This window comes from Neolamprologus brichardi, chromosome 3, assembly GCF_056152115.1.
Source record: "Neolamprologus brichardi isolate AB-2024 chromosome 3, ASM5615211v1, whole genome shotgun sequence".
In the NCBI taxonomy this organism is placed as follows: domain Eukaryota; kingdom Metazoa; phylum Chordata; class Actinopteri; order Cichliformes; family Cichlidae; genus Neolamprologus; species Neolamprologus brichardi.
The window spans coordinates 22089417-22110895 of NC_142106.1; the positions used below are offsets into that span (position 1 = coordinate 22089417).

At 37.1% G+C, this 21479-nt stretch overlaps 2 protein-coding genes across 3 annotated transcripts; both read right to left on the reverse strand.

Moving 5' to 3' along the window:
* Positions 1-247: 247 nt before the first annotated feature.
* Positions 248-1507, reverse strand: LOC118455172 (uncharacterized). 2 transcript variants are annotated; one of them, XM_035913227.2, is made up of 4 exons: positions 1393-1443; positions 926-1285; positions 737-806; positions 248-497 (listed from the first exon to the last, which is right to left on the reverse strand). In XM_035913227.2, the coding sequence occupies exons 1-4, from the start codon at positions 1439-1441 to the stop codon at positions 368-370; spliced, it is 609 nt and encodes a 202-aa protein (XP_035769120.2). In that variant the 5' UTR covers positions 1442-1443; the 3' UTR covers positions 248-367. The 2 variants fall into 2 exon arrangements, with proteins under 2 accessions (XP_035769120.2, XP_035769119.2); XM_035913226.2 differs by having other exon boundaries at positions 387-806; positions 1393-1507.
* Positions 1508-10778: 9271 nt separating this feature from the next.
* On the reverse strand, positions 10779-13187 carry LOC148103912 (neoverrucotoxin subunit beta-like). Its single transcript, XM_087838236.1, has 3 exons — positions 13151-13187; positions 12181-12261; positions 10779-11320 (listed from the first exon to the last, which is right to left on the reverse strand). The coding sequence occupies exons 1-3, from the start codon at positions 13185-13187 to the stop codon at positions 10779-10781; spliced, it is 660 nt and encodes a 219-aa protein (XP_087694362.1).
* Between the last annotated feature and the right edge of the window lie 8292 nt (positions 13188-21479).

Consider the following 21479-nt stretch of genomic DNA (forward strand, 5'->3'; position numbering starts at 1 on the left):
ACCTCTTTAAGATCTTCTGACCCTTTGATAAAATGATTTGGACACACACATACACAGAAGAATCATAACTTCTTTCATATAAATAAGGACTTGTTTACAATATATACACATAAACATTAACTTTAGAAAAAGTAAATTCTACCTATGGTGATCCATAGTCAAATTATTAGGAGTTCACTGTAACACTTGGAATTATTTTAACAACTTGAGTTCAGGCACATTTTAACCAGTAATAATTTATAACAGCTGATGGGAGAACAACAAGTGATTTCAATCACTCTGCATGCTTAATGGACAAAAATTAAAGATTCCTCATACCATATCTGACAAAAACAAATGTTAGAACCAAAAGAGGAAGGACATATTATTAATGATATACATGACAAGAGCTTTGAATGTTTCCATCAGTGTTTTTGATGATGGCTGTAGACTGCAGACAGTGTTTCTCAGCTCTCACTGAGGTTGATGCTCCCACAAATCTTCCACTGCAGACCCAGCTGTTAACATGACAATCTTTGGAGTTCAGGGAAGTCATGTCCACACTCAGAAGATGATGGACGTGGCTTCTAATGAAGCAGCAAGGTGAGTGGCATCTGAATTATTCAAGTTGACTACTGCTTCACTGCATTCGCTGCCTAGGCGGTGACTGTTTAGATTTAGGTTATGTTTTCGTTTTATGATTTTATAACATAGTTTGATCAATAAAGCTGCTGCTGGCAGTATAAGTAAAGGATACAGGTTGAGCCATCCTCGACTCTCTGGTTGTGTGTTCACTGTTGGACTTGGACGTTTGGGGTCATCCGAAGCTAACAAAAAGGACACAAGATGCATTTCTTTAATGTGAATAGTTAGTCTACATACCAACCAAAGTAAATTATCCGAAGGTTCAGGCCAAATTTGATACTCATTCCACTAAAAAACTTACCACTGATACTGAGTCTACATCTGGCTGAGCCAAAGCCATAATCTGTCTTCAGTTCACACAAGTACAGACCCGAGTCATCAGTCCTGAGTCTAAACAGTTGAAGTCTAATTCGTCCTTCTCCGAGGGCATCTTTGTCACTCTCAACTCGTCCTGAAAACTTTTCATCCTGAGACTCTGAAACCTCAACACCTTCTTGAACACGATACAGGACTGAATCTGTATGCTCAGTTATCAGTTCACAGAGGATGTTGAGAGTTTTGGGGGATCTGTCAGGTTTGGTGGTGAACATCCACTCCAGTGTGATGTTGTGGTTCTCCTCTGCCTGATAGGAGGTCTGTGTCACATTGACTACAAATGATCCTGTTGAGGAGACAGAGAGGGAAAGAGAGGAGCAGACACACTGAGAACTGGAACAAATCTGTTGTTGAGCTTTATTTGGAGTTCATAAAGTGAAGCTGTAAACTAACCAGAGACACGTGAGGTGAGGATGATGAGTAGCAGGATCCTGCAGATCATCTTCTCCCTGTTAGAGGAGACAGAGCAAGAAAGAAAATCTACAGTCTGACTCAAGACATCACTCATGACAATATCTGATCTGGTTCATGATCCTGATTGGAAAAAAAAAACATGATAGTATCCTCTAAAAAAAGAAAACTCACTGAAGTTTATCACAATAATTTTTTTTGGATTACCGTACATCATGCTTTTAAACTACAATCAAGAAACATACTGAGCCTACCAAATACTACACCAGCAAGAGCTGCTATGCAATGGAAACATATGCCATGGAGAACAGTTTGAGTGGAATTTGTAGGAGATAAGAAATTTCACCAACTGAATTGTTGCAACGATGGGATCTTATTACAGAAGCTCTTTAGAACAAACCATTGTTTCACAAATGTTTTTAAAGGCAGACTCTATGGCTAGATGCTTGATTTCATATACGTGTGACTTAAGGGTTGAAAAACTTTTGAGTGCCGTCTTTCAGTGTTAAAGAGATATGATGATTACTTCCAAAACCCACCCTATATAGACTCATCCGGTCCAAAGTCAGTGTCCTCCTTAGCCAGGGTTATATGACTGATCCAGAAGCACTACACTTATGTTAACTAAATAACTGATTTGGATTTTAGTTGGAGTAACAAATCAGCAGTGTTGGTGTTCAACTTTTTTATTGCTAAACCAGACTTAATTTCATATATAGCTATAGAAGGCTAAGATGGTGTTTAGCTGAGGAAGCACAGTTGCCTGGACCCCCACTAATGCTGCTGACTAACACCCCCGCCTTCATTCATCCAGTCACATGTGAAATTTTCAGGGTGACAGATTGAAAAACATATGAGTCACTAAGTCACTCTGTTTTGGATAAGCTACCGTGAATGGAGTTTAATATTTTGTCAACACAACAGCATCAAATTTTATTTGAAAAAAAAAGAAAGAAAAACCATTAGGATGTGACCTTGATGTGTGTTTTATTTCTTTTCTGTTTTATTTCAATAAATCCCCATTAGTCACTCTTTATTTTCACTTTGAAACAATCATTCAAACTATTGACAGCTACACATTTAATAACAATGGAAAGTTTACTTAAAACAATGAGCATTATTTTTTTAGAATGAACATTTTATAATATTCTCTTTTGCTGAACACCTGACTGCAGTGCACAAGGTAAGCTGTTAAGGGCTTTAATACTGAGCATACTTTGGAAATATAATACACAGACAGTAAAGACATCGTCCTTCCCGGAAGTATATCTGTTCTTTTTTTTAACACCAATGGAAGATGACTCAAATCCTTCATTCTTTCTGGATGAGTTTCTGCAGATAAGTTGCATTGTTGAACATAATAGATTTGCTGGAGATGTAATATTTAGACTGAAAAATGAAGAAAAAAAACATTTTCTGTTGCTTAGAAATGAATAGTTTTCCAGCTGTATTTTAATTAAAGGTGAAGGCTTATTGGCAGTTAATATTACAAAATGTCACTCTTTCCTATGTAGGTGGTTTGGTGTGAAAATGACTCAGAGGATAAAAACATCGCATCAGGTGGGCGAGTCACATCAAAAATGATCAGCAGATTTTGTCCATCACAACTCTCTCTCAGTGGCAATTTTGCTAAAAGGAAACCCATTAATGAGCACACCTGTGATCTTACTAGGTTTTCAATGCATATTAACCAGAAGAGGTCACCACAAGAACAAAGACACAAAGACTCCCCCCCCCCCCCCCCCCCCCCCCCCACACACACACACACACACACAACCTTCAAACCTATAACATTACCACCAAACATACACACAAATGAACAAATGTAAGGATAAAAAACTTCAGCTCACCATGTACTGGATATTTTCAAGAATAGCATTAAGTGTGGACGTGTCCAAAGTGATAGATGAGGTACTTTCAATGTTTACAGCAGCATAGGACAAGTGGTGACAGGTCTTCAAACACAACTAAAACTTGTTGTTGGTTAGTGGATGAGGGCGTATATAGGGGCATACGCCTTTTATTATCACTGGAGCTTTCGTGAAACACTCCACAAGGCTCAGTGACTATTTAAGGCTAAATGCACTGACAGCTGGGAGCTGCTTTGTTTTGCCAAAATAAAACAGTTTGTTTTGGGAATTAAACACAAGTCAGCCTCCATTAATGAAAATACTTGCTCTCCCTGTGCTTAGTTTTAGCTAAAAACATGCTGGTGGTTGCTAATCAAGCTCTTAACACGACATGAGCCTCCACCCTCCATAGCAGGATATATTTACCCGCAGCAAAATGCACTTAAAAAGCAAACTAAAAAAGGCTCCTTCAAGGTTGATGCAAAGGCTGCTGTAAAGTTTTAAAAGAGCTATGTCGCTCTGTGGTTGTGTGCAAGCATGTGTAATCTGATGATTACATCAGATTTATCTTCATCTTTAATATTACTCTGTAATTTTACAGGGACTAATATGATAAAGGTCTAAGGTGGAGGCAGAATAATTTCTTACCCAATGTACTGTGTAAAAGCCACACAGAAAAAAGTCTCAGTGGACAGCTGCTTATATAAACATATAAAGCAGATATGTGAAAAAGAACTGAAGGAGAACTGAGGAAGGAGAAACAGTAAATCTACCCAGCTGTCATGTTGTTAAGTTAACTTTTTTTTTTCTCGTTCATTCCTGTCAGGCCAGTTTTCCAATCTGACCATGATCTCTCTCAACATAATTATGTTTATAGATCCTCACATCATCATCTGGGTACATATGTATACATAAATAAGTAAATCTGTTTTTTTTGTAAGGGTACTGACAATCCAAGTGTTTTTCAGATATGTTCAGTTTGACCCTTGCATTTAAAATCAATGTCATAATGTTTTAATACAAAGCAAATTAGCTATACATCATGTTTATCATCAACATTATTTCTTTTGATTTTTCCCTCACTGTTGTTTATTTTATTCTTTACACACATTATGGCCAAGAATGAAATCTAATGAAATGAATGAAAATTTCACCACTTTTTTTTTTATCATTCCTAAAATAACATTTATTTTGTACTTAAACTATTCCTGTTTTTTTTTTATCATCTTTAACTTTCCAAAGATGAAATGTTAAGATGATGTAGCTATTAGCTAAGAAACTTAGCTAATAGCTACAATTAAAACTTTAATTAAAATAATATCCTAACAAAATAAATTATGTAATTCTGTAGATATTTCATGAAACAATTTCTCTTCAATGAAATTGTTTGAAACTTACCAAATGTTCATCACCACCGTGCTTCAGTCTGCAGCTCACTTTCTTCTGTGCGATACTGCCCAACCTCTGTGGATTTTTATGTTTTGCCTGCGGGTGCCGACACGCCTTCATCGTTTATACTGCGTTGGTTGAACAGAAAATGTGTTAGTTTAGAGTCCAGCTCCTCATGACTTACTTTTAACACTTAGCAATGTGTTATTTAAAGTTTGCTGAATTCTATACCCATACACACTAAAAAATGCTGGGTTAATTTCATAACTCAACTTCTGGGTAAAAGCCTTAGGTTAATAAGTTGGGTTAGTTTGACCAAAAATGGGTTCAAAAATTGTGATTTAGGAGTTGGGTTGGCAATGTGCTGGGTTCTTTAATGGCCTCCCCGGCTTGAATAATTAGGTTGGGTAGCTTTGATGAGATATTGGGTCAAAATATTACCCAATTGCTTGGGTTGAAGATAAGCCTCAGAAGAAGCCACATCATTTTTCACAAACTGGCATTTTCAACTAGACTGTGACCAGATCAGACATCACTGGGCCACTACTATGAAATAAAAAACAGTAAGTAAAAAGTGAATTCTAACAGTCTGAAAATCATAGTTTTTTTTAATAATTACAATTTACTGATTTATTCTAGAACTTTACCTACTCATTGGAGGCCTTTTTACAGATAACACCAGCTAGCTTGTGATGGAGAAAGCTATAGTTATTTCTACTTAAAAATGCTTGATATCATCTTTTAAATATATTATTTGAAAGGAGGTTGAAGTTGCTCTGTTTTACAAACAATTTAGAGATCACTGTATCTAGAACAAAGAAAGCATGAGACTCGGTGTTGCATTTGTTGAAAAAAGGTCAAAAGAAAAGAAAAAGGAACACAGTCTATCTAAACTATGGCATTTAATTATTTAATTTACCCTAAACTATCTATGGTAATAACAGCATATTTTCATTTTAAACATTAAAGGCAAAAATTATTCGTCCAATTTAGATTTAAAAAAAAAAAGATAGATTGCACTAATACTTTGACCCCTTTTTTTCCCTCATTCACTAGACCACGCAAAGGGCACGCGCATCCCTTTGCTTTGCTAGATTGTGATGGCGACAGCAACATAGGCAACATACATCTTTAACAAATGAATGCACATTATATGTCTCGATGCATGCTCAATCATCCAGGTAAGTAAATCCCAAAAGGTTGTTTCATGTTCATCTGGACGTAGTGTTTTCAGTGGGAGAAACGTTTTGTCACTCATCCAAGTGACTTCTTCAGTCATATGCACATTATAGATGCATAAATAATAACATTTGTTGTAAATCTATGGAGAAGTTGGCAAAAAGGTTTGTACAACCTTGTGACAGTATAAAGTGTGTGAAACATGATACTTGATCTTGACATAGTCCATCTCCTAACAATTAATTGCAAACATTCACAACCACTGGTCTGCTTCATTGTTGTTTTGTCCTCTCTGAACAAATGTCAAGCACAGTGTTCAAGCTCACCGCTCCAGGATTACAGACAACTTGACATTAATCAAACAAGTGCAAAACATTTGTGAAATTTTACTTTACTGACCCTTTTCTTTTATTTTGTTTAAAAATTTCAAGATGGTTCAGCCCTGGTAGAACACATAGGTCAGCAGCTGGATTTCTGAAGGAGTATCTATGCAATGTCAGGAAAAGGCTTGATGATCACATTAACAAGGGCTCATTTAGCTATGATGGAAGCGTAAAATGTTGCTCATAAAGGTGCATGAATTGGTCTGAGAGGGAGATTCCCTCTTGACACTTTTCCAAAGTTTTGATGTGTGTTGAATATTATTATATTTTTTATGTTAAGAGTTTTTACATGCAATTTCTTCTAAAACAGAGCCGGCTTTACATAACATGTTTTCATTTGTATTAACATGTACATGTACTGTAACCAAAGGCTGATTTGAAGTAATGGATATACTACAATGAATTTTATACTTTTTTTTTTGCTTGCATTTTACTTTTATTTATATATTTTGTGTGAATTTTGCTTTCTTTATTCTATGTATCGTATGGCAATAAAAGCAGTTTTCAGACAATCTGTTTTGAATGTAGTTTTTATATGCTGAATTTTATAGTATGTAGGAATCCCTTTTTTGACCTTATTAGACAGATACAGTGAAGACTGAAAGGAAAGTGAGAGGGCAAAGGGCCACAGGTCAGACTCGAACCTGGGCTGACCACTCAGCAATGCGGCATATTGGCCCCCGCTCATCCAACTGAGCTGAACTTAAATAGAACCTACATGTTAATGGTTGAAACCTGTGATGGGTTATATGAGTTTCAACCCAATTTTTGGTAACCTCAACTTTAAACATTGGTAAATTTAACCCAATTTGTGGATAATTGTCCCAACCCATTGTGCTGGGCTGAAACACACCCAGTGCTGGGTTTGACCCAGCACTAGGTTACAAATTGGGTTATTTTTAACCAACCATTTTTTACTGTGTAGATATGCATTTAATCACTTTTATTATCAAATAAAATGTATGAACAGGAAATTGTAAAAGGCTTGGACACATTAAGGCATTTGCTGTGTTTAATGTGTAATACTGTGATTTATTTTTATTTTACCAGATTTAAATGTTACATCAGGTCATTTGAGTGGACCACAGCTGCTGTACAGAGTTAACTGTAGGTTAAAGGTTATGTAACCCACAGTTAGCAGTTTCCTGTTTGTACTGTTTGAGTGTTCACTGATCTGTGAAAAGATGGATTCTCATGATACTGAGTAGAGTTATAAGTCATAATACTGGCTCATACGTTTAAAATGGTTAACAGTATTGTCATCTAGCTCATGTGTAGCTGGATTTCTGTTAATGGAGGTTTAACCTTAATCATATATGGTCTGGTCTGAACTAGAATTTCAGGTAAATAAATTTTTTTTTTTGTTAAATGCTTATTTAAATTGGCAATCTCAGTGTTTACTGAGATTAACATTATTTCCCTTAGTCTGTCATGTAAAATTTTGTAGATAACAATAATTTCAATTTTATTTGGGTGTTTGTATCCCTCAGCTTAGCTCATTGGAGTCTGGGGAGTTTAGGGGATCTAATTACATTTCACTCCATATTCAAAAGTGTGTCTCTTGATTTTGGCATCCAGTGGTGCAGTAACATTGAGTCCCCTACCAGTCAGTGAAGGTAGGGCTGCTGGCCCCAAGCTAAGATAAATGGATAGAGTTGAATTAAGACGGGCATCCAGTATAAAATGATGGTCAATTCAAACATGCAGACCATAAAGAATGGCTCTGTACCAAAGTAGTCAGGGCTCAGGTTAACTACGACTGCCTCTAGTGCTGTTGGCCAACATGGTGCATGAACTACGTCTTTATGTTCGTAAGACATTCCTGCAATTTAACTAATTGGTGTGTGTTGTCTGGCTTGATGGATAGATAAAGTTAGGTGTCATCTGCATAATTGTGAAAATGCATGCTATGCCTTCTGACGATACTGCCTAAGGCAGGGGTGTCCAACTCCAGGCCTCAATGGCTGGTGTCCTGCAGGTTTTAGATATCACCCTGAGCCTGTACACTGTATTTGGAACAGAATATGAATTTATCATTTGATCTACACAAAGATTTACTTCACCTTCAAAACTGTCTTGCTTTGTACGATTACAAAGTTATCAAGTTATCAAAAATGCTGCTTTGTTTCAACATTTCACAAGCCAAACTCAATAAGTAATGTTACAAAGCAGTGGCTTCTGATTGTCTTACTACTGCTCTTATCTGGTAATGTGCAACCTAACCCAAGCCCTGAGCTCCAGTGTAGTCAGACACCATCTCAATTTAAATATTCACCTGGGTTGAAGATAGTTCATCTTAATGTGCGCAGTTTGTTACCCAAGTTGGATATGATCAAGATTTAGGTTCAATCAACAGATACAGATATTGTCCTAATTTCTTCTTCTGCTTCTGCTAAATGTCTTCAAATGGTTGATACTGTGTATCATGCTTCTCTGAGGTTCATCACTAACTATAAATCTCAGACTCACCACTGTGAGCAATACTCTCAGGTAGGATGGCCTGCTTTGGAAAGTCAGAGGAACTCTCATTTATACAGTTTTATATATAAGGCAATACTTGGGTTGCTGCCTTCTTATATATGTTCCCTGCTTGCAGTGAAGCATGCTGGTCAATATTCTTTTCATCCACATGGTTACTTGTTGCTTTCTGTTCCATTTGCCCGAACTGAATTTGGTAAAAGAGCTTTTGTCCATTCAGCACCCTTGGCTTGGAAGAAACTGCAGAACGACTGGAAAACGACTAAATTCCTTTCATTAAGTGCTTTTAAATCTAAACTAAGAATCCTTGAGGCCAAGTCCATAACATGCAACTGTTTAAATTGGATTGATTGTCATTTTAACTAAAGTTTTTTAAAAATGTATTTGAATTTAATTGAATTTCATTTTTTATTTATTTTTGCATGTGTGTTGTTGCTGCCTGTATTTAATTGAGTAATTTCTGTAACTGTGAGACACTTGCTGCTGCCTATCTTGGCCAAGTCTCCCTTGAAAAAGAGGTTTTTAATCTCAATGGGATCATCCTGGTTAAATAAAGGTTAAATAAATAAAAAAGAAAAAAAGAAAAAAAAAAAAGTCCAGAGGAAGAATAACCTGGACCAGAAAGTGCCTTCTACCACCTCTCAGCTGGGTGTTTGGCACACATGGGGCCACAACTGAGAAGCAGAAGGCTGATTCCCCCCCCCCCCCCACACACACACACACACACACGCACACACACACACAGACACATATCCCGCCCACTTCACTACTCTGAGCCATGATCTTTTTTTGCACTAATTCAAAGCACTTGAAATCTTCAAATGTATCAAGTTCTGTTACTATTATGACTAAAACCAGCAGAGTAATGAAAATGTTAATTTATTTATTTTAAATGAAAAACCTCATAGAACGAGAGGGATGCTCGATTTAAAGAATGGCAAGGAAATCCCAATGAATCAATACATTATACACAATGAAATATATACAACACGTGCCAAAAATAAAATATACAATATGTAAATTTAAATACAGGTGCTTTACAAAATTTGCAAAAACTATTGTGCAGAGAGAAAATCTAATGTTTTGATAGCAGCTTAAAACACAAACTAGAGCTGATAACAGAGTATGTGTTCGTATTTCCTTACTGCTGCTCATTTGAGTCAAACCATCACACATCAACACAATGAACTTGTATCAGTGTTCACTTATGCTCTTCTGATCTCATTCTTCACAGGTCCAGTAGAGTCTGATCCAAAGTGTGAATTTCTATACCAGAGCCCGTAATCTTGAAGAATCTCATGTTTGTTCCTGAAGCTTCACTTTTTGTCATGTTCTTTATCCAGTCTGAACTTTGAACTACATGACATGACTACACAAGCATGACCTGGGACCTGGAACATACGATGAGACATGACTTACCACAGAGGTGTCCAAATCCAGGCCTCGAGGGCCGGTATCCTGCAGGTTTTAGATGTGTCCTTGATCCATCACAGCTGATTTCAATGGCTACATTACCTCCTCAACATGTCTTGAAGTTCTCCAGAGGCTTGGTAATGAACTAATCATTTGATTTAAATGTGTTGACCTGTGATATCTAAAATCTGCAGGACACTGGCCCTTGAGGCCTGGAGTTGGACACCCCTGACTTACTAAAACTTTGTCTCCCTCTCTTTTACTTTTTATTTTTTCAACAACAACTAAATACCTCCCTTTTGGCCAGATGGTGGTGCTACAGGATTACTATCCAAAAGCCTCTGAACCATGCCAATAAATTACACACATATTACAACCATCAGTTCACTGGATCAAACATTTTGCCTGTTTATTTTTTTTATTCTTTCATCAGTTTTATTTTAAATATCATAGATCACACTTCTATACATATACTATATATACTCTATTTCCACTACTACTGCATGATCTAGAAGTTAAGAAGGTGGCACGAGATCTTTCGGTGTAATTTCAAACACATTTGAAACATTTATCACATTCAAATTTATAATGTTATGTATTTTTAAATATATATGGATGACACTTTTGTTACTGTAGCTCAGTAACTTTGCTATATTGCTACTTTATGAGCTCAGGTTCAGTTTTCTGAGTCAGCACAGATGTAGATATGAGAGTCACGTAACCCAACTCTAAACCCAGGGTATACAGGTTCAGTGAATGTGGTGTTGAAGGTGTGGAGATGGACCAGTGTGCCAGAGATTATGTTATAGAAGGACACGGTGCCCATAGGACAGTCCACATATAGTGCTACTTTGTGACAGGCAAAGGAGGAGACAGGGATGGCTCTTGATTTGTAATTGTGAGTTGCAAAGTATTCGGCCTCATCACAGTACAAACACCAGGAATGATCAGTTTTGCCAAAGCAGCTGTCATCACAGCTTCCCTTCCATTTTATTCCTTTGTAAGCCACTGCAATACGAACCTCTCCACTCCACTCAACCTCCCAGTAACAGCGACCCGTCAGAGTGTTGGTACACAGCAGCTGAGGCCAATGATCAAATCTTTCATCGTTATCAACATACTGCTGGTCCTCTTCTACATGCACCACCTTCCTGTTGTTGTCAGACAGTTTGAGTTTTCTGTGTATTGTGTTTAGATCCGGATTTAGTTCACAGAAATCTAATGGAAAGAATATGGGGAGAAGATATGAAATCAGTTTGTAGAACTCTAATCATTCAGTCACCGTATAGCACAGTCAAGAATTACTGTGCTATACAGTCTGAAGATATTCTGGAATTAAAGGAATGCTATCCTGAATAGAGACCAAGAAAAGACATCTACAGTACCGAACTGCAGCATGCAGTGATTGTTTAACTACAAGCCTGAAATCTTCACATCTCAGGGTCTACTGCGAAAATTACTTACACCCTCACAGGATGGTTGGTCATGAGATCATGTTGTTTGTCTTATACTTGATGATGAATATCACCATTAGCAATCTTTGAAGTCAAGTTCACATCCAACAATACACTTTAATTTCACATCTGAACTGCTGTTATTCCCCTTAGGGTGTTCATGAAAAGGATCCACTGGAACCTGAAGTTCCAGATAATGAGGCCATATGGAGCTATGGCCATGTGTCAACAGTGTCACACAACGGCTGTGGGCAGGCAAGAGAAGGACCCAAATGCAAACTCGCAGAGACAAAAGCAAACTAAAAAAAAAAACCCACAGCTTTATTGCTGGTATGGTGGGACACAGATAACATACAAAACTAAACTGGGAAAGCTGAGGCACAAGGAGAAACAGGGAAAACCACACACAGATATGAGGGAGACCGTGACACTAACACAGAGAAACACAGGGCTTGACTAGAATAGAATAATCCTTTAATTGTCCCACAAGGGGAAATTTGGTAATAAATAAATAAACTGAGGGATAACGAGGGAAATGAGACACAGAAGGGGAGCACAGCTGGGAGTAATTAGACTGGACGAGACAAGGGAAGCAAACTAGAAAAACTGACATGGGACACAGACCTTCAAAGTAAAACAGGAAACACCACTGACTGAACTCAAGATATGTAAACTTAACAGAGTGGGGAGACAGAACATTGGGACCTGAAACATGGGACAAAAAGGCACACCAGACGCAACACAGAACATAGCCATCACATAAAACCTAAGAACTAAACCCTTGAAAACCCTAACTGAAACCTAGGGAAATGACAATTATCAAAACAGTACAACAAAGGACTTAGAACATACACCATAATATAAAATACAAGAACTCAAAATGCTAGGTCACAAAGACCCAGAACTGTGACAAACAGCAGTTTTTTGGGGGGGTGGCAGTCAACGTTGAAGTTATGGCTGCTCCATTACTGGTTTCCAAAACTGGTTGCAGGGAAATCGAATGTCATTTCTCCAAGGTGAAGATTCCCAAAGTAAGTGTAATAGTTATTTGGTTTGATTGGGGTGGACATTTTTCTCAAACTAGTGTTCTGTTATTGGACTAATGGGCTATGTAAACAATGGTTTTTACAGCCTTTATCTTTCAGCTTTGAGCTGACATGTTTTGAAGTCATTTGCTCTAACTCAGTGCTCTTTGCTGTTATTTGACACCGCCTTTTCCGACCATAAGGCTGTGTTATTTGATACTGTGTTTCCGTGGACTACAGTTCAAAACAGTGCTCGCCGCTGTCAGATCATCAACCCCTCCGCTGCCGCCCGGTTTTCCTCAGCTTTTAGTCAGCTGTCTGTCCCTTCCGATCTGGACACATACGTCCTTAGCTCTTGGTTTGAATCCTCATGCCTAACTGTTTGTTTCCTGGTTTAGCAATCCCCTCAAACACACACTGGAACTTATTTTTCAGGCTGCATTTATATTTTAATTCACAATCAGGACCAGGTTATTCTTAAGGAAAGCACAATAAATCAGAGCATTAGAATTTCAATAAAATAATAATAATAACTAAAAATAATAGTTTTTGAAAATAAATTATCTTACTGCTCAGCAGACGAGCAGCCAGTTGTTCCTGTTTCATTTTCATTTTCATCTCAGTTGTGGGCAACTGCAACTGAGAAATAAAGGCTATCTCATCTCATCTCAATGACCATGGAAAACAATGCACTGTTAAAAAAAAAAACTAACAAAAAAAAAACATGCAAAATTGCACCCCAAAAAATCTGCAGAAGGTGAACTGCATTATAGCAAGGGAAGACATTATTTAGTTTTATTATGTGTTTTGTTCTTCATTTTTGTTAAGTGTCTTTGTTTCCTGAGCCGTTTTGCTGTGTTTTTCTTCTAAAGCCAGTAAACGGGTTATGATGTGGTTTTAGAGTTAATGTGAACATGCAAAATAATAGCAGTCTCAAATTACTAATGTTTTTAACTACTGATTTTGGCAGAAATTATGATACAACATGGGAACAAATTCATGACTAGGTGTAGCAGGGTAATGGCCAAACAACAGATTTAAAAGACATGACATGCACGCTCCTCATTGGGGGTAATTGACTAATTCAGTGAAAGGGGTGTGTGGTGTTCAGTTAGGGAGGTCATTCAATCTGTGAAGAAATTGGTGTCAATTATGGCCCATTATTTAAGGAAGGCAGCAGATGCTGTGACTGCTGGTTTCAGTCCTTGCTCAGTGAGTAAAATGAGTCATTCCAGAAAGAACTTTGATCAAAAAGTTGATTGGAGAGGCGAAAACATACAAAGAAGTACATAAAATAATTGGCTGCTAAGCTAAAAAGATCTCAAATGCTTTAAAATGGGAAAGAAAACCCAAAACATGTGTAGAAAAAGGAGCACTATCATGCACCTAGATCATAGAATAACAAGAATGGCAAAGAAGCATCCAATGATGAGAGAGATCAGAGAAGATCTCCATTTACCTGTGAGTACTTCAACAATCAGAAGATGCCTATGTGAAGCCAAACTATTTGCAAGAATCCCTTGTAAAGTACCACAGTTAAAAAAAACTAACAAAAAAACACACGTTGAAAAGGTTACAGTTTGGCAAAGAACACATTGACTGGCCCAAAGAGTTGTGGGACAATATTGTATGGCCAGATGAGAGCAAGATTGTTCTCATTGGATCTAAAGGGTGTAGACAGTTTGTGAGACAAACCTCAAACACTAAATACAAGCCACAGTACACCGTGAAGACCGTAAAACACGGAGGTGCAAGTATAATGGTTTGGAGTGGGGCCCATTTATTATATAACAGGCACCATGGACCAGTTTACCTAAAAATACTGAAAGAAGTCCTATTGCCTTATGCTGAGGAAGAAATGCCCCCCAAAAGAGAGAAAATAAAAGACAAAATTGTTCATGTTTTCATTTGGGATTGAATGTGCACAGCTCTCAGTGCCTTTGTATGTATGGCAATAAATGCTATTAGGAACATGGAACTTTTCCTCTGTTGTTTTAAACACACTGCTATTGTTTTGGACATAACTATACACTTAAAATTAATCTGTATCTTACTTTCTAACAGCAGAAGGCATTTGGTGTTTTAAAGTTAATAGGCTCATCCATAGACCAATCACTTTTCACGGACACACAGCTGGGTTCACCAGGTGAGGTCCAGATGTAGGTTCAGGGCCACCTGGTTTGTGATGGATTCTGTTGGAAACAGAGAGGAAGACACCAGAAATGGAAACAAATCTCATAGCCTTCCCCTACAAAAATGGCAGGACAAACTAATTACATAAAGGAATATAGCAATCTTATAAATGAAACTTTTCCTTTTCTGTTAATACTATACACTACTAATATGATGTTAATGTATAGGAAAAACTTAAGTTTCAAACCCATAACACTCTATTAACATTTCTTTAAATATAATTAAATAAAGTGGTCATATTTTTGTTTTTCCTCTGTTTTCCTTACTGGCCTTGAAGTGGCAGTCCATATTTGGATGTTGTTCACCTTCACTGCTACTTTTCTACAGCTAACAATGTGTGGGCAGGGGCATACTCCTCATGCCCTCTTACCTGGTACCTGGCAATGCTGAACTGCATATTGTAGGAATAAGACTGACAATTAGTATTCAATAAGAACTGTAATGTCAGCTGAGTGTGATGCCTTTTCATGTTAGTAAAAACAGTCGCTACCTGGTCAAAGAGAGAGGGCAAAAATTATTTTTAATATTACAGCTGCAGTATGTAATCTGTAATGTTTCAATGTATTATCAAAAAATAGATGTGATAAATCACAGAGGGAATGATGGGTCTTTTCTTGACAAATCAACATACCAGGAGACAATGAATTTATTTATGATGAAGATGAAATATTAGAGGCTTTCATTAAAGTTCAAATCAAGTCAAAGGTCTACTTACTCAACATCTTTCCATAAATGCTGTTGAAAATGTTGGTACTCAGTGATCAAAAAATTGAGTGACGTATAGATGTGTATCTGAAGAGACTCTCTTACCATCTACTAGTTATTAGTGATATGTTGTACAGCTTAAAAACACTTTGGATTTATGCAAGAAATTTACCATGACTATTCTACATCAGAGCGAGAAGAACAACAACATCTATAACCAATTTTATTTTTCTATTCAATTTGCATTGTGCATAAAGAAAGGAATATATGGGTCCGGTAGTAATGTACAATATATAAAATGCAGGACTTACAGTGGGGATTCCCCTAGCCTAAATCTGATTCTTCCCTATGACTTAGTGTCCATGTTCTTTCTTGTGCTCTTACATAGCGCAGCACTCTAATATAATTTGTTTGTGACTCTATATTAATGTTACACAAACCACAGGTTAAAGGTAGTTTTTCACCACTAATGTCAGGTACATTTAAAATGACATATATTTAGCTAAAGCCACCTACCCCCCTGAATATAGTTGCATCATTCAAAGATTCTTGAACACACATGTAAACAATTACTTTAGTGAAAATAATTTATAGTTACCCGATGTTCCCCACTGTGTCCTTCAATCTGCACCTCACTTCCTTCTTAAACACCAAAGCAAAGAAAGAAGTGAGCTCCCTCATTTAACCAGTCTGACTGGTTTAACAGAGATAGGCGTGTCAGGTTACAGTTGAGTTCTGGTAGTGTTGTTTTTATATTTTAAACCTGAGCACAGTGAGCTGTATTTCATCCTCTCACCACCTGCTTTATATTTAGAATGTAACTCATTTGCCACAAACAGAAACAAGAAGAGGCAAAGCAGGAAAAAATGCTGACAGACATCAGTTTCAAATTTTCTAGACCAGACACCAGACAATAATTAGTAATTATTATTATTAATAATAATTATTATTATTTTTGCTAGTTCCTTCAAATACCTCAACACAATTTGCAGCTTTTTAACTGACACCAGTGTGTGCAAAAAATTATATAATAATGAATCTATTTCATACAGTCAAATGTGACATGAGAATAGTCCAAGTTGGTGTGTTTCTGAGAGACAATCAGAGCAGACAAGGGCTGGAGACATATATTGTGATGCCAGATTTTAGCTTATCCAAATAACTTCAGGGTAAACCTTGGGTAAACTTAATTGTTGTTAACAACTGAGTTGATAACTAGCTTTGTGTGACCATTTAATCTGATCACCACTGTCAGGGTAAGTGAATCTAGGGGAAGATATCCTGAGTAGGCTGAACTAACTAGTATAGGGCCCAGATCAAATCAATGAGTCAGTCAATGAAATGGAGACTCATCTACCTATCCTTTAACATCATTTCTTAACAAAGTCATGTGACTGATCCCAGCAGGCTTTGAACAGCACCAATATAAACACCCAGGTAAAGGCCCCTCCCCTTTTTTTGTACTTAGCTTACGTCTTTTCTGCAGCCTACCAAAAGCTGTTTTTTAACCTTACATTTCTAGAAGGAAGGGTTGCATTATTTTTGTCTTCAACTCTTTCAAGTGCTTAGTTTGTTGTGTCTGCTGTTGGCCGAGCCTGTGAGTAAGTACTGTCAAAAATGTCCATAAATTAAAGTGAGCATGTTATTGATTACTATTTGCAGATATATTGTTTTTAGCAGTTTTTCTCTAATTAACCCCCTTGGTACATTCATGCCCACTCTATTCTGATTGTTTGTACTGATTAACTAATTGCTAGCAATTGAATGCAACAGGTGATTTTTCTTTTTTCCTGTACACATCAAATGCAGTGGAAAATGAAGGTCTTTTCGTCAACATTGAATTTTAAGATAGCAGTTCCTGTTGTTCAGCTGGGGGGATTGTTTAGCCTAAATCAGGTGTGGCTAATTAAATTTTTCAGTGAGGTGCAGTAGAAACTGGGACTGTTGTGGAGGTCTGTGTATTGTGTATAATTGTTGTGTTTAATTTTATTTTTGGTTGACATTCTGTGAAACACTTTGAACAGTGCTAGTAAAATGTACACTGCTTTGCTATTAGATACCTGATTGCCCAATTTATATACTATAGTACTAATACTGCATGTGTAAAAAGACAACCTGAAGGGGTTTATTTTCACCGCTTGCACTGAAGTGGCTATAGGTATATGGATGATTTAATTCTGTTGCTGTACTAGCTGATCTTTGTGTTCATGACTCTTCACCTCTGTCATTTCACAGGCAGAATATGAGCTGCTTTCCCGTGCTTCTCTTCTTTCTGGCTTTTTTAGCCTGTGGTTGGTTGATGCCTTCATTTGAAATTAAAACACACTGAACATTACAGGATTATCATTAAAAATAAATTATAGACTGCAATATTGTGATTGATTTGCCATTGTTTTATCTTGCAGTATCTGTGAAATATCCATCTAACTCATAAATAACTCCAGCTATGCTGTAATGGTATGCTTGAACAATTGCAGTAATGTGGGAAATGCTCAGTGGGATCAAATTTCTGTCTCCTCAACAGATTACAGCTATGTAAGATGTCAATTAAACAACACTGGTAAGTTGAATAGAAGCTTCCTTTTAATATTTATTTATTTTAGATAGATGGCCACCATAGTTGCATGGCTAGTTGTTGAGCTAGATTTGTAATTTTGTTCTAAAAGTGTCGACATATTTGTTCTTACAGAAGCGACTGATCAACCTGAAAAGCCAGCTGAGAGTTCACAGATGGACAGTCAGGACGCTAAGAGCCCTTATGGTGCGATAATAGTTGTAACCATCTTACTGGCCATCTGTGCTTTGTTTTGTGCACCTTTATTTAAGAGGGAATGGAGAAATAAGCTATTCCAGAGCTGCACAGAGCAAGAACCTTCGCCTAATGATAGAGGACGTGATTTCTATCAGCTGGACACGTATGACCTTCCAAGCTTGGTGCAACAGCCACTATTCTTACGAATGCCCCACCTTTCACTTTAAAGTGTCAATGGGGACGTTGTTTGTTTGGTTTTTTTTTTTGGGGGGGGAGGGGGGTTGTTTGTTATGCCTCACAACATGAACAAAGTTTTATCCATCAACTGGATTCTTTGGACAATACTTATGTCCTTTTAAATGCACAGCTTTCCTGAATGTATACTTTCAATCTGTGGATTTTAAATAAACTGTTTTAATAGTGGTTGTAAATACAGAAGTGTATTACAAAAAATCAGCACAAGTGGACAAGTGTCAAAATACAAACGCAAATTAAATGGCTCTCGCGGAGTCTCACCACCAATATGTGTATTTTAAGCATGGGTAGAGCCTCTAACAATGGGAACGTTGGTGGTTCAATCCCTGGCTTCAGTGTGCAAGAGATGTAACCCCAAGTTGCTCTCTGATGCATTAGTGTGAATGTTAAACTGCGCTTAGGGGAAAATAGTGCTTTTGTGAATGAGGCAAGTTGGATAAAACTCTTTGAGTAGTGAGAAAATCACTATATAAGAAGCAGTCCATTTATCAAACACCTTGCTTTTAGAACAATGACCTATCAAAACATTAGGCTCATGGCTCAACTTGCCCCAATGTTGGGGTAAAATGGGCCCTACAAGGGTAAATAAAATTGCACATTAAGGCTTGAGATAATTTCAAACTTTATTGAGCCTTCAGTTCAATAAAGGTAAAAATACATTTGTTTCCTGTTCATACTATGGAAACATTTTCAGAAAATATTAAATTGTGATTTTAGTATGTTAGCTACAAGATGGACAAGAGGACTCAGTACACAACTCCCCCCAAAAGGCAATGGGTAGCGTAAAATAACGCGTGTTGTGCAGCTGTCTCCATGTTCTTTCGTATGATATTTCATACTATATCTAATGACATTGTGGTTTCTTTAAAGTTTTTTTTTTTTTTTTCATGGTAGACTGCTAACAACGGTCCAGGTCAAATGTTCAGGCGTCCTAGGTACTCATGTCCCCAGAAGCATATTATATTGTGAAGTTTGAAGACAATTCATAAAACATTGTGGGTAACATAAACTTTTATACTGATTTTCACATTTGGTGTGATCTTTATGTTGACCTCATTTTCACCAAAATTAAAACCACTCAAACTTATTGGTATCTACCATCACAAAATAATGTGATATAATATAATATTGACAACTGTGGAGCTAGACTGCTAACAATCAGACAAACAAACAGAACCAACTACATATTTCCTCCCTTGGGAAGACTAATATATGTATGGAGCTCAGGTTCATTACCATCAGAAATGTGATGAGCATTTGCTAGTCTGGCATAACTTGTTCTTGGGATTTCTCCTGTCTTATCGCACTGTGCTACAAACCAACTGGACCTCTAGTCTGACACTTGCTGCATTGCTGCTCTGCTTAGATCATCTAAGAATGCAAAGCCTTTATTAATCTTTTGCACTATCTGGCCATCTTTAGCTTTTCTGTGGAATACTGGAAATGAACACTTAAACGCAGACGTTTCTAGGCACATAGTCTACATAAACTCTTTGGGGTTATATTTCAGCCACTGACTCAACTTGCCTCAATATCACTGTCACATTTTCCCCCCAAGCCTCATTTTTAAAAAACTATTTTCTGACAATGACCCAGATCCAGAATTATCTTAAGACTGTGATCTAATTTTATAGCGTAACCTGAGTGAAATTAACATGAAAAAATGAGGTAAACTTTCTTTCCTTAACAACAATAAAATAAAAATGTAAGTATTGTGAATTGAAATGACAAAAATGATTGCTGATCACTCTTTCCATGTGTTTGAGTCTAAGAAAGATAGATGATTATTGTAATGTATTCCTCATTTGTGTTTGTGTGGTCACATGATTACATTTGTTTGTGGTTACCGAGATACAGGAAGCGGTTTTCATTGCTGGCATGACTCTCCTACATGATTTCTCCATTTTATTGTTAATCATGGAAAATTAAACTTATTTTCCACTGTGTCAAATGCAGGACTAAGATCCAGTAATAAAAGTACAACAGAGTCACTATTAACAATACATAAAAGGTCATTAAAAACTCGTATTCTCTTATTTTACTAAATATAAATGTTACTCTTTTTTAAATTCACATTTCAGCTGTAACACTAATAAGGTAGAAAACGGTGAGAATTCAGAGACTTCTGTGATTTATATCCAACCTTTTTCAAAAGCTCAGAAGGACCTGCTCAGCGCTTGTCACTGAGCTCCTGCATTTCTCTTCAGAGCAGCAGGGGGCAGCAGAAGAACATGTATGTTCCTCATTCCACTTTCTTGAGCAGGCACTTTGCTTCCATTCTTTGTTTCCACTTAATCCTTGAGAGTGAAGTGTTACTGCAGTTTTTCTAAGTAATCATCTTCATCCTGATGAGATTGGTCTCTCCCAGGAGGACAATGACCCATATCCAATAAGCTCGCTGACTTAGAGTGATCAGACGATCTCTAGCCAAGTTCCAGAGCCCTGCAGAGTCACTACCAAGGTCTACAGAAGCTATTGTATGACTGAGTGTACTATGTTTTATACTTTAAGTTGTCACCTGTCTGTAGAGAGTAAAGAGGTAAATGATTGGTATAACAAAGGCAGCCAGACATCCTGCCAATCCTGCACCCAGTGCCAAGTTGGAAAAAAGGCTTCTTTCTTCTCTCTCAGGTTTTCGGTTTGGTTCTCGTGTTGCTGTCACTGGCTTGGGTTTCACTGTGGCTGCTGTGAAGAACAAGTATTGATTATACAACTGATTAGGATTACTGAAAGAATATACCAAATAAATGTATTTTCAAATTCAGTTCATTTTTAACACCTAAAAACAAGTAGATTTGACCAAAGATGTCCATTGCTGGAGAGGCAAACTCAACTTGAGAGCAGTTACATAAAACATAAAAGCAGTATGACATCAAAATGCTTCACAGTCGGTCAGAGCAATAGCATAAGACAGAATAAAAAGAAACAGTTAAAAGGAGGGCAGGAAACAATATGAGAATTGTTTGAAACCAACAAAAAAAAATAGCCACAAA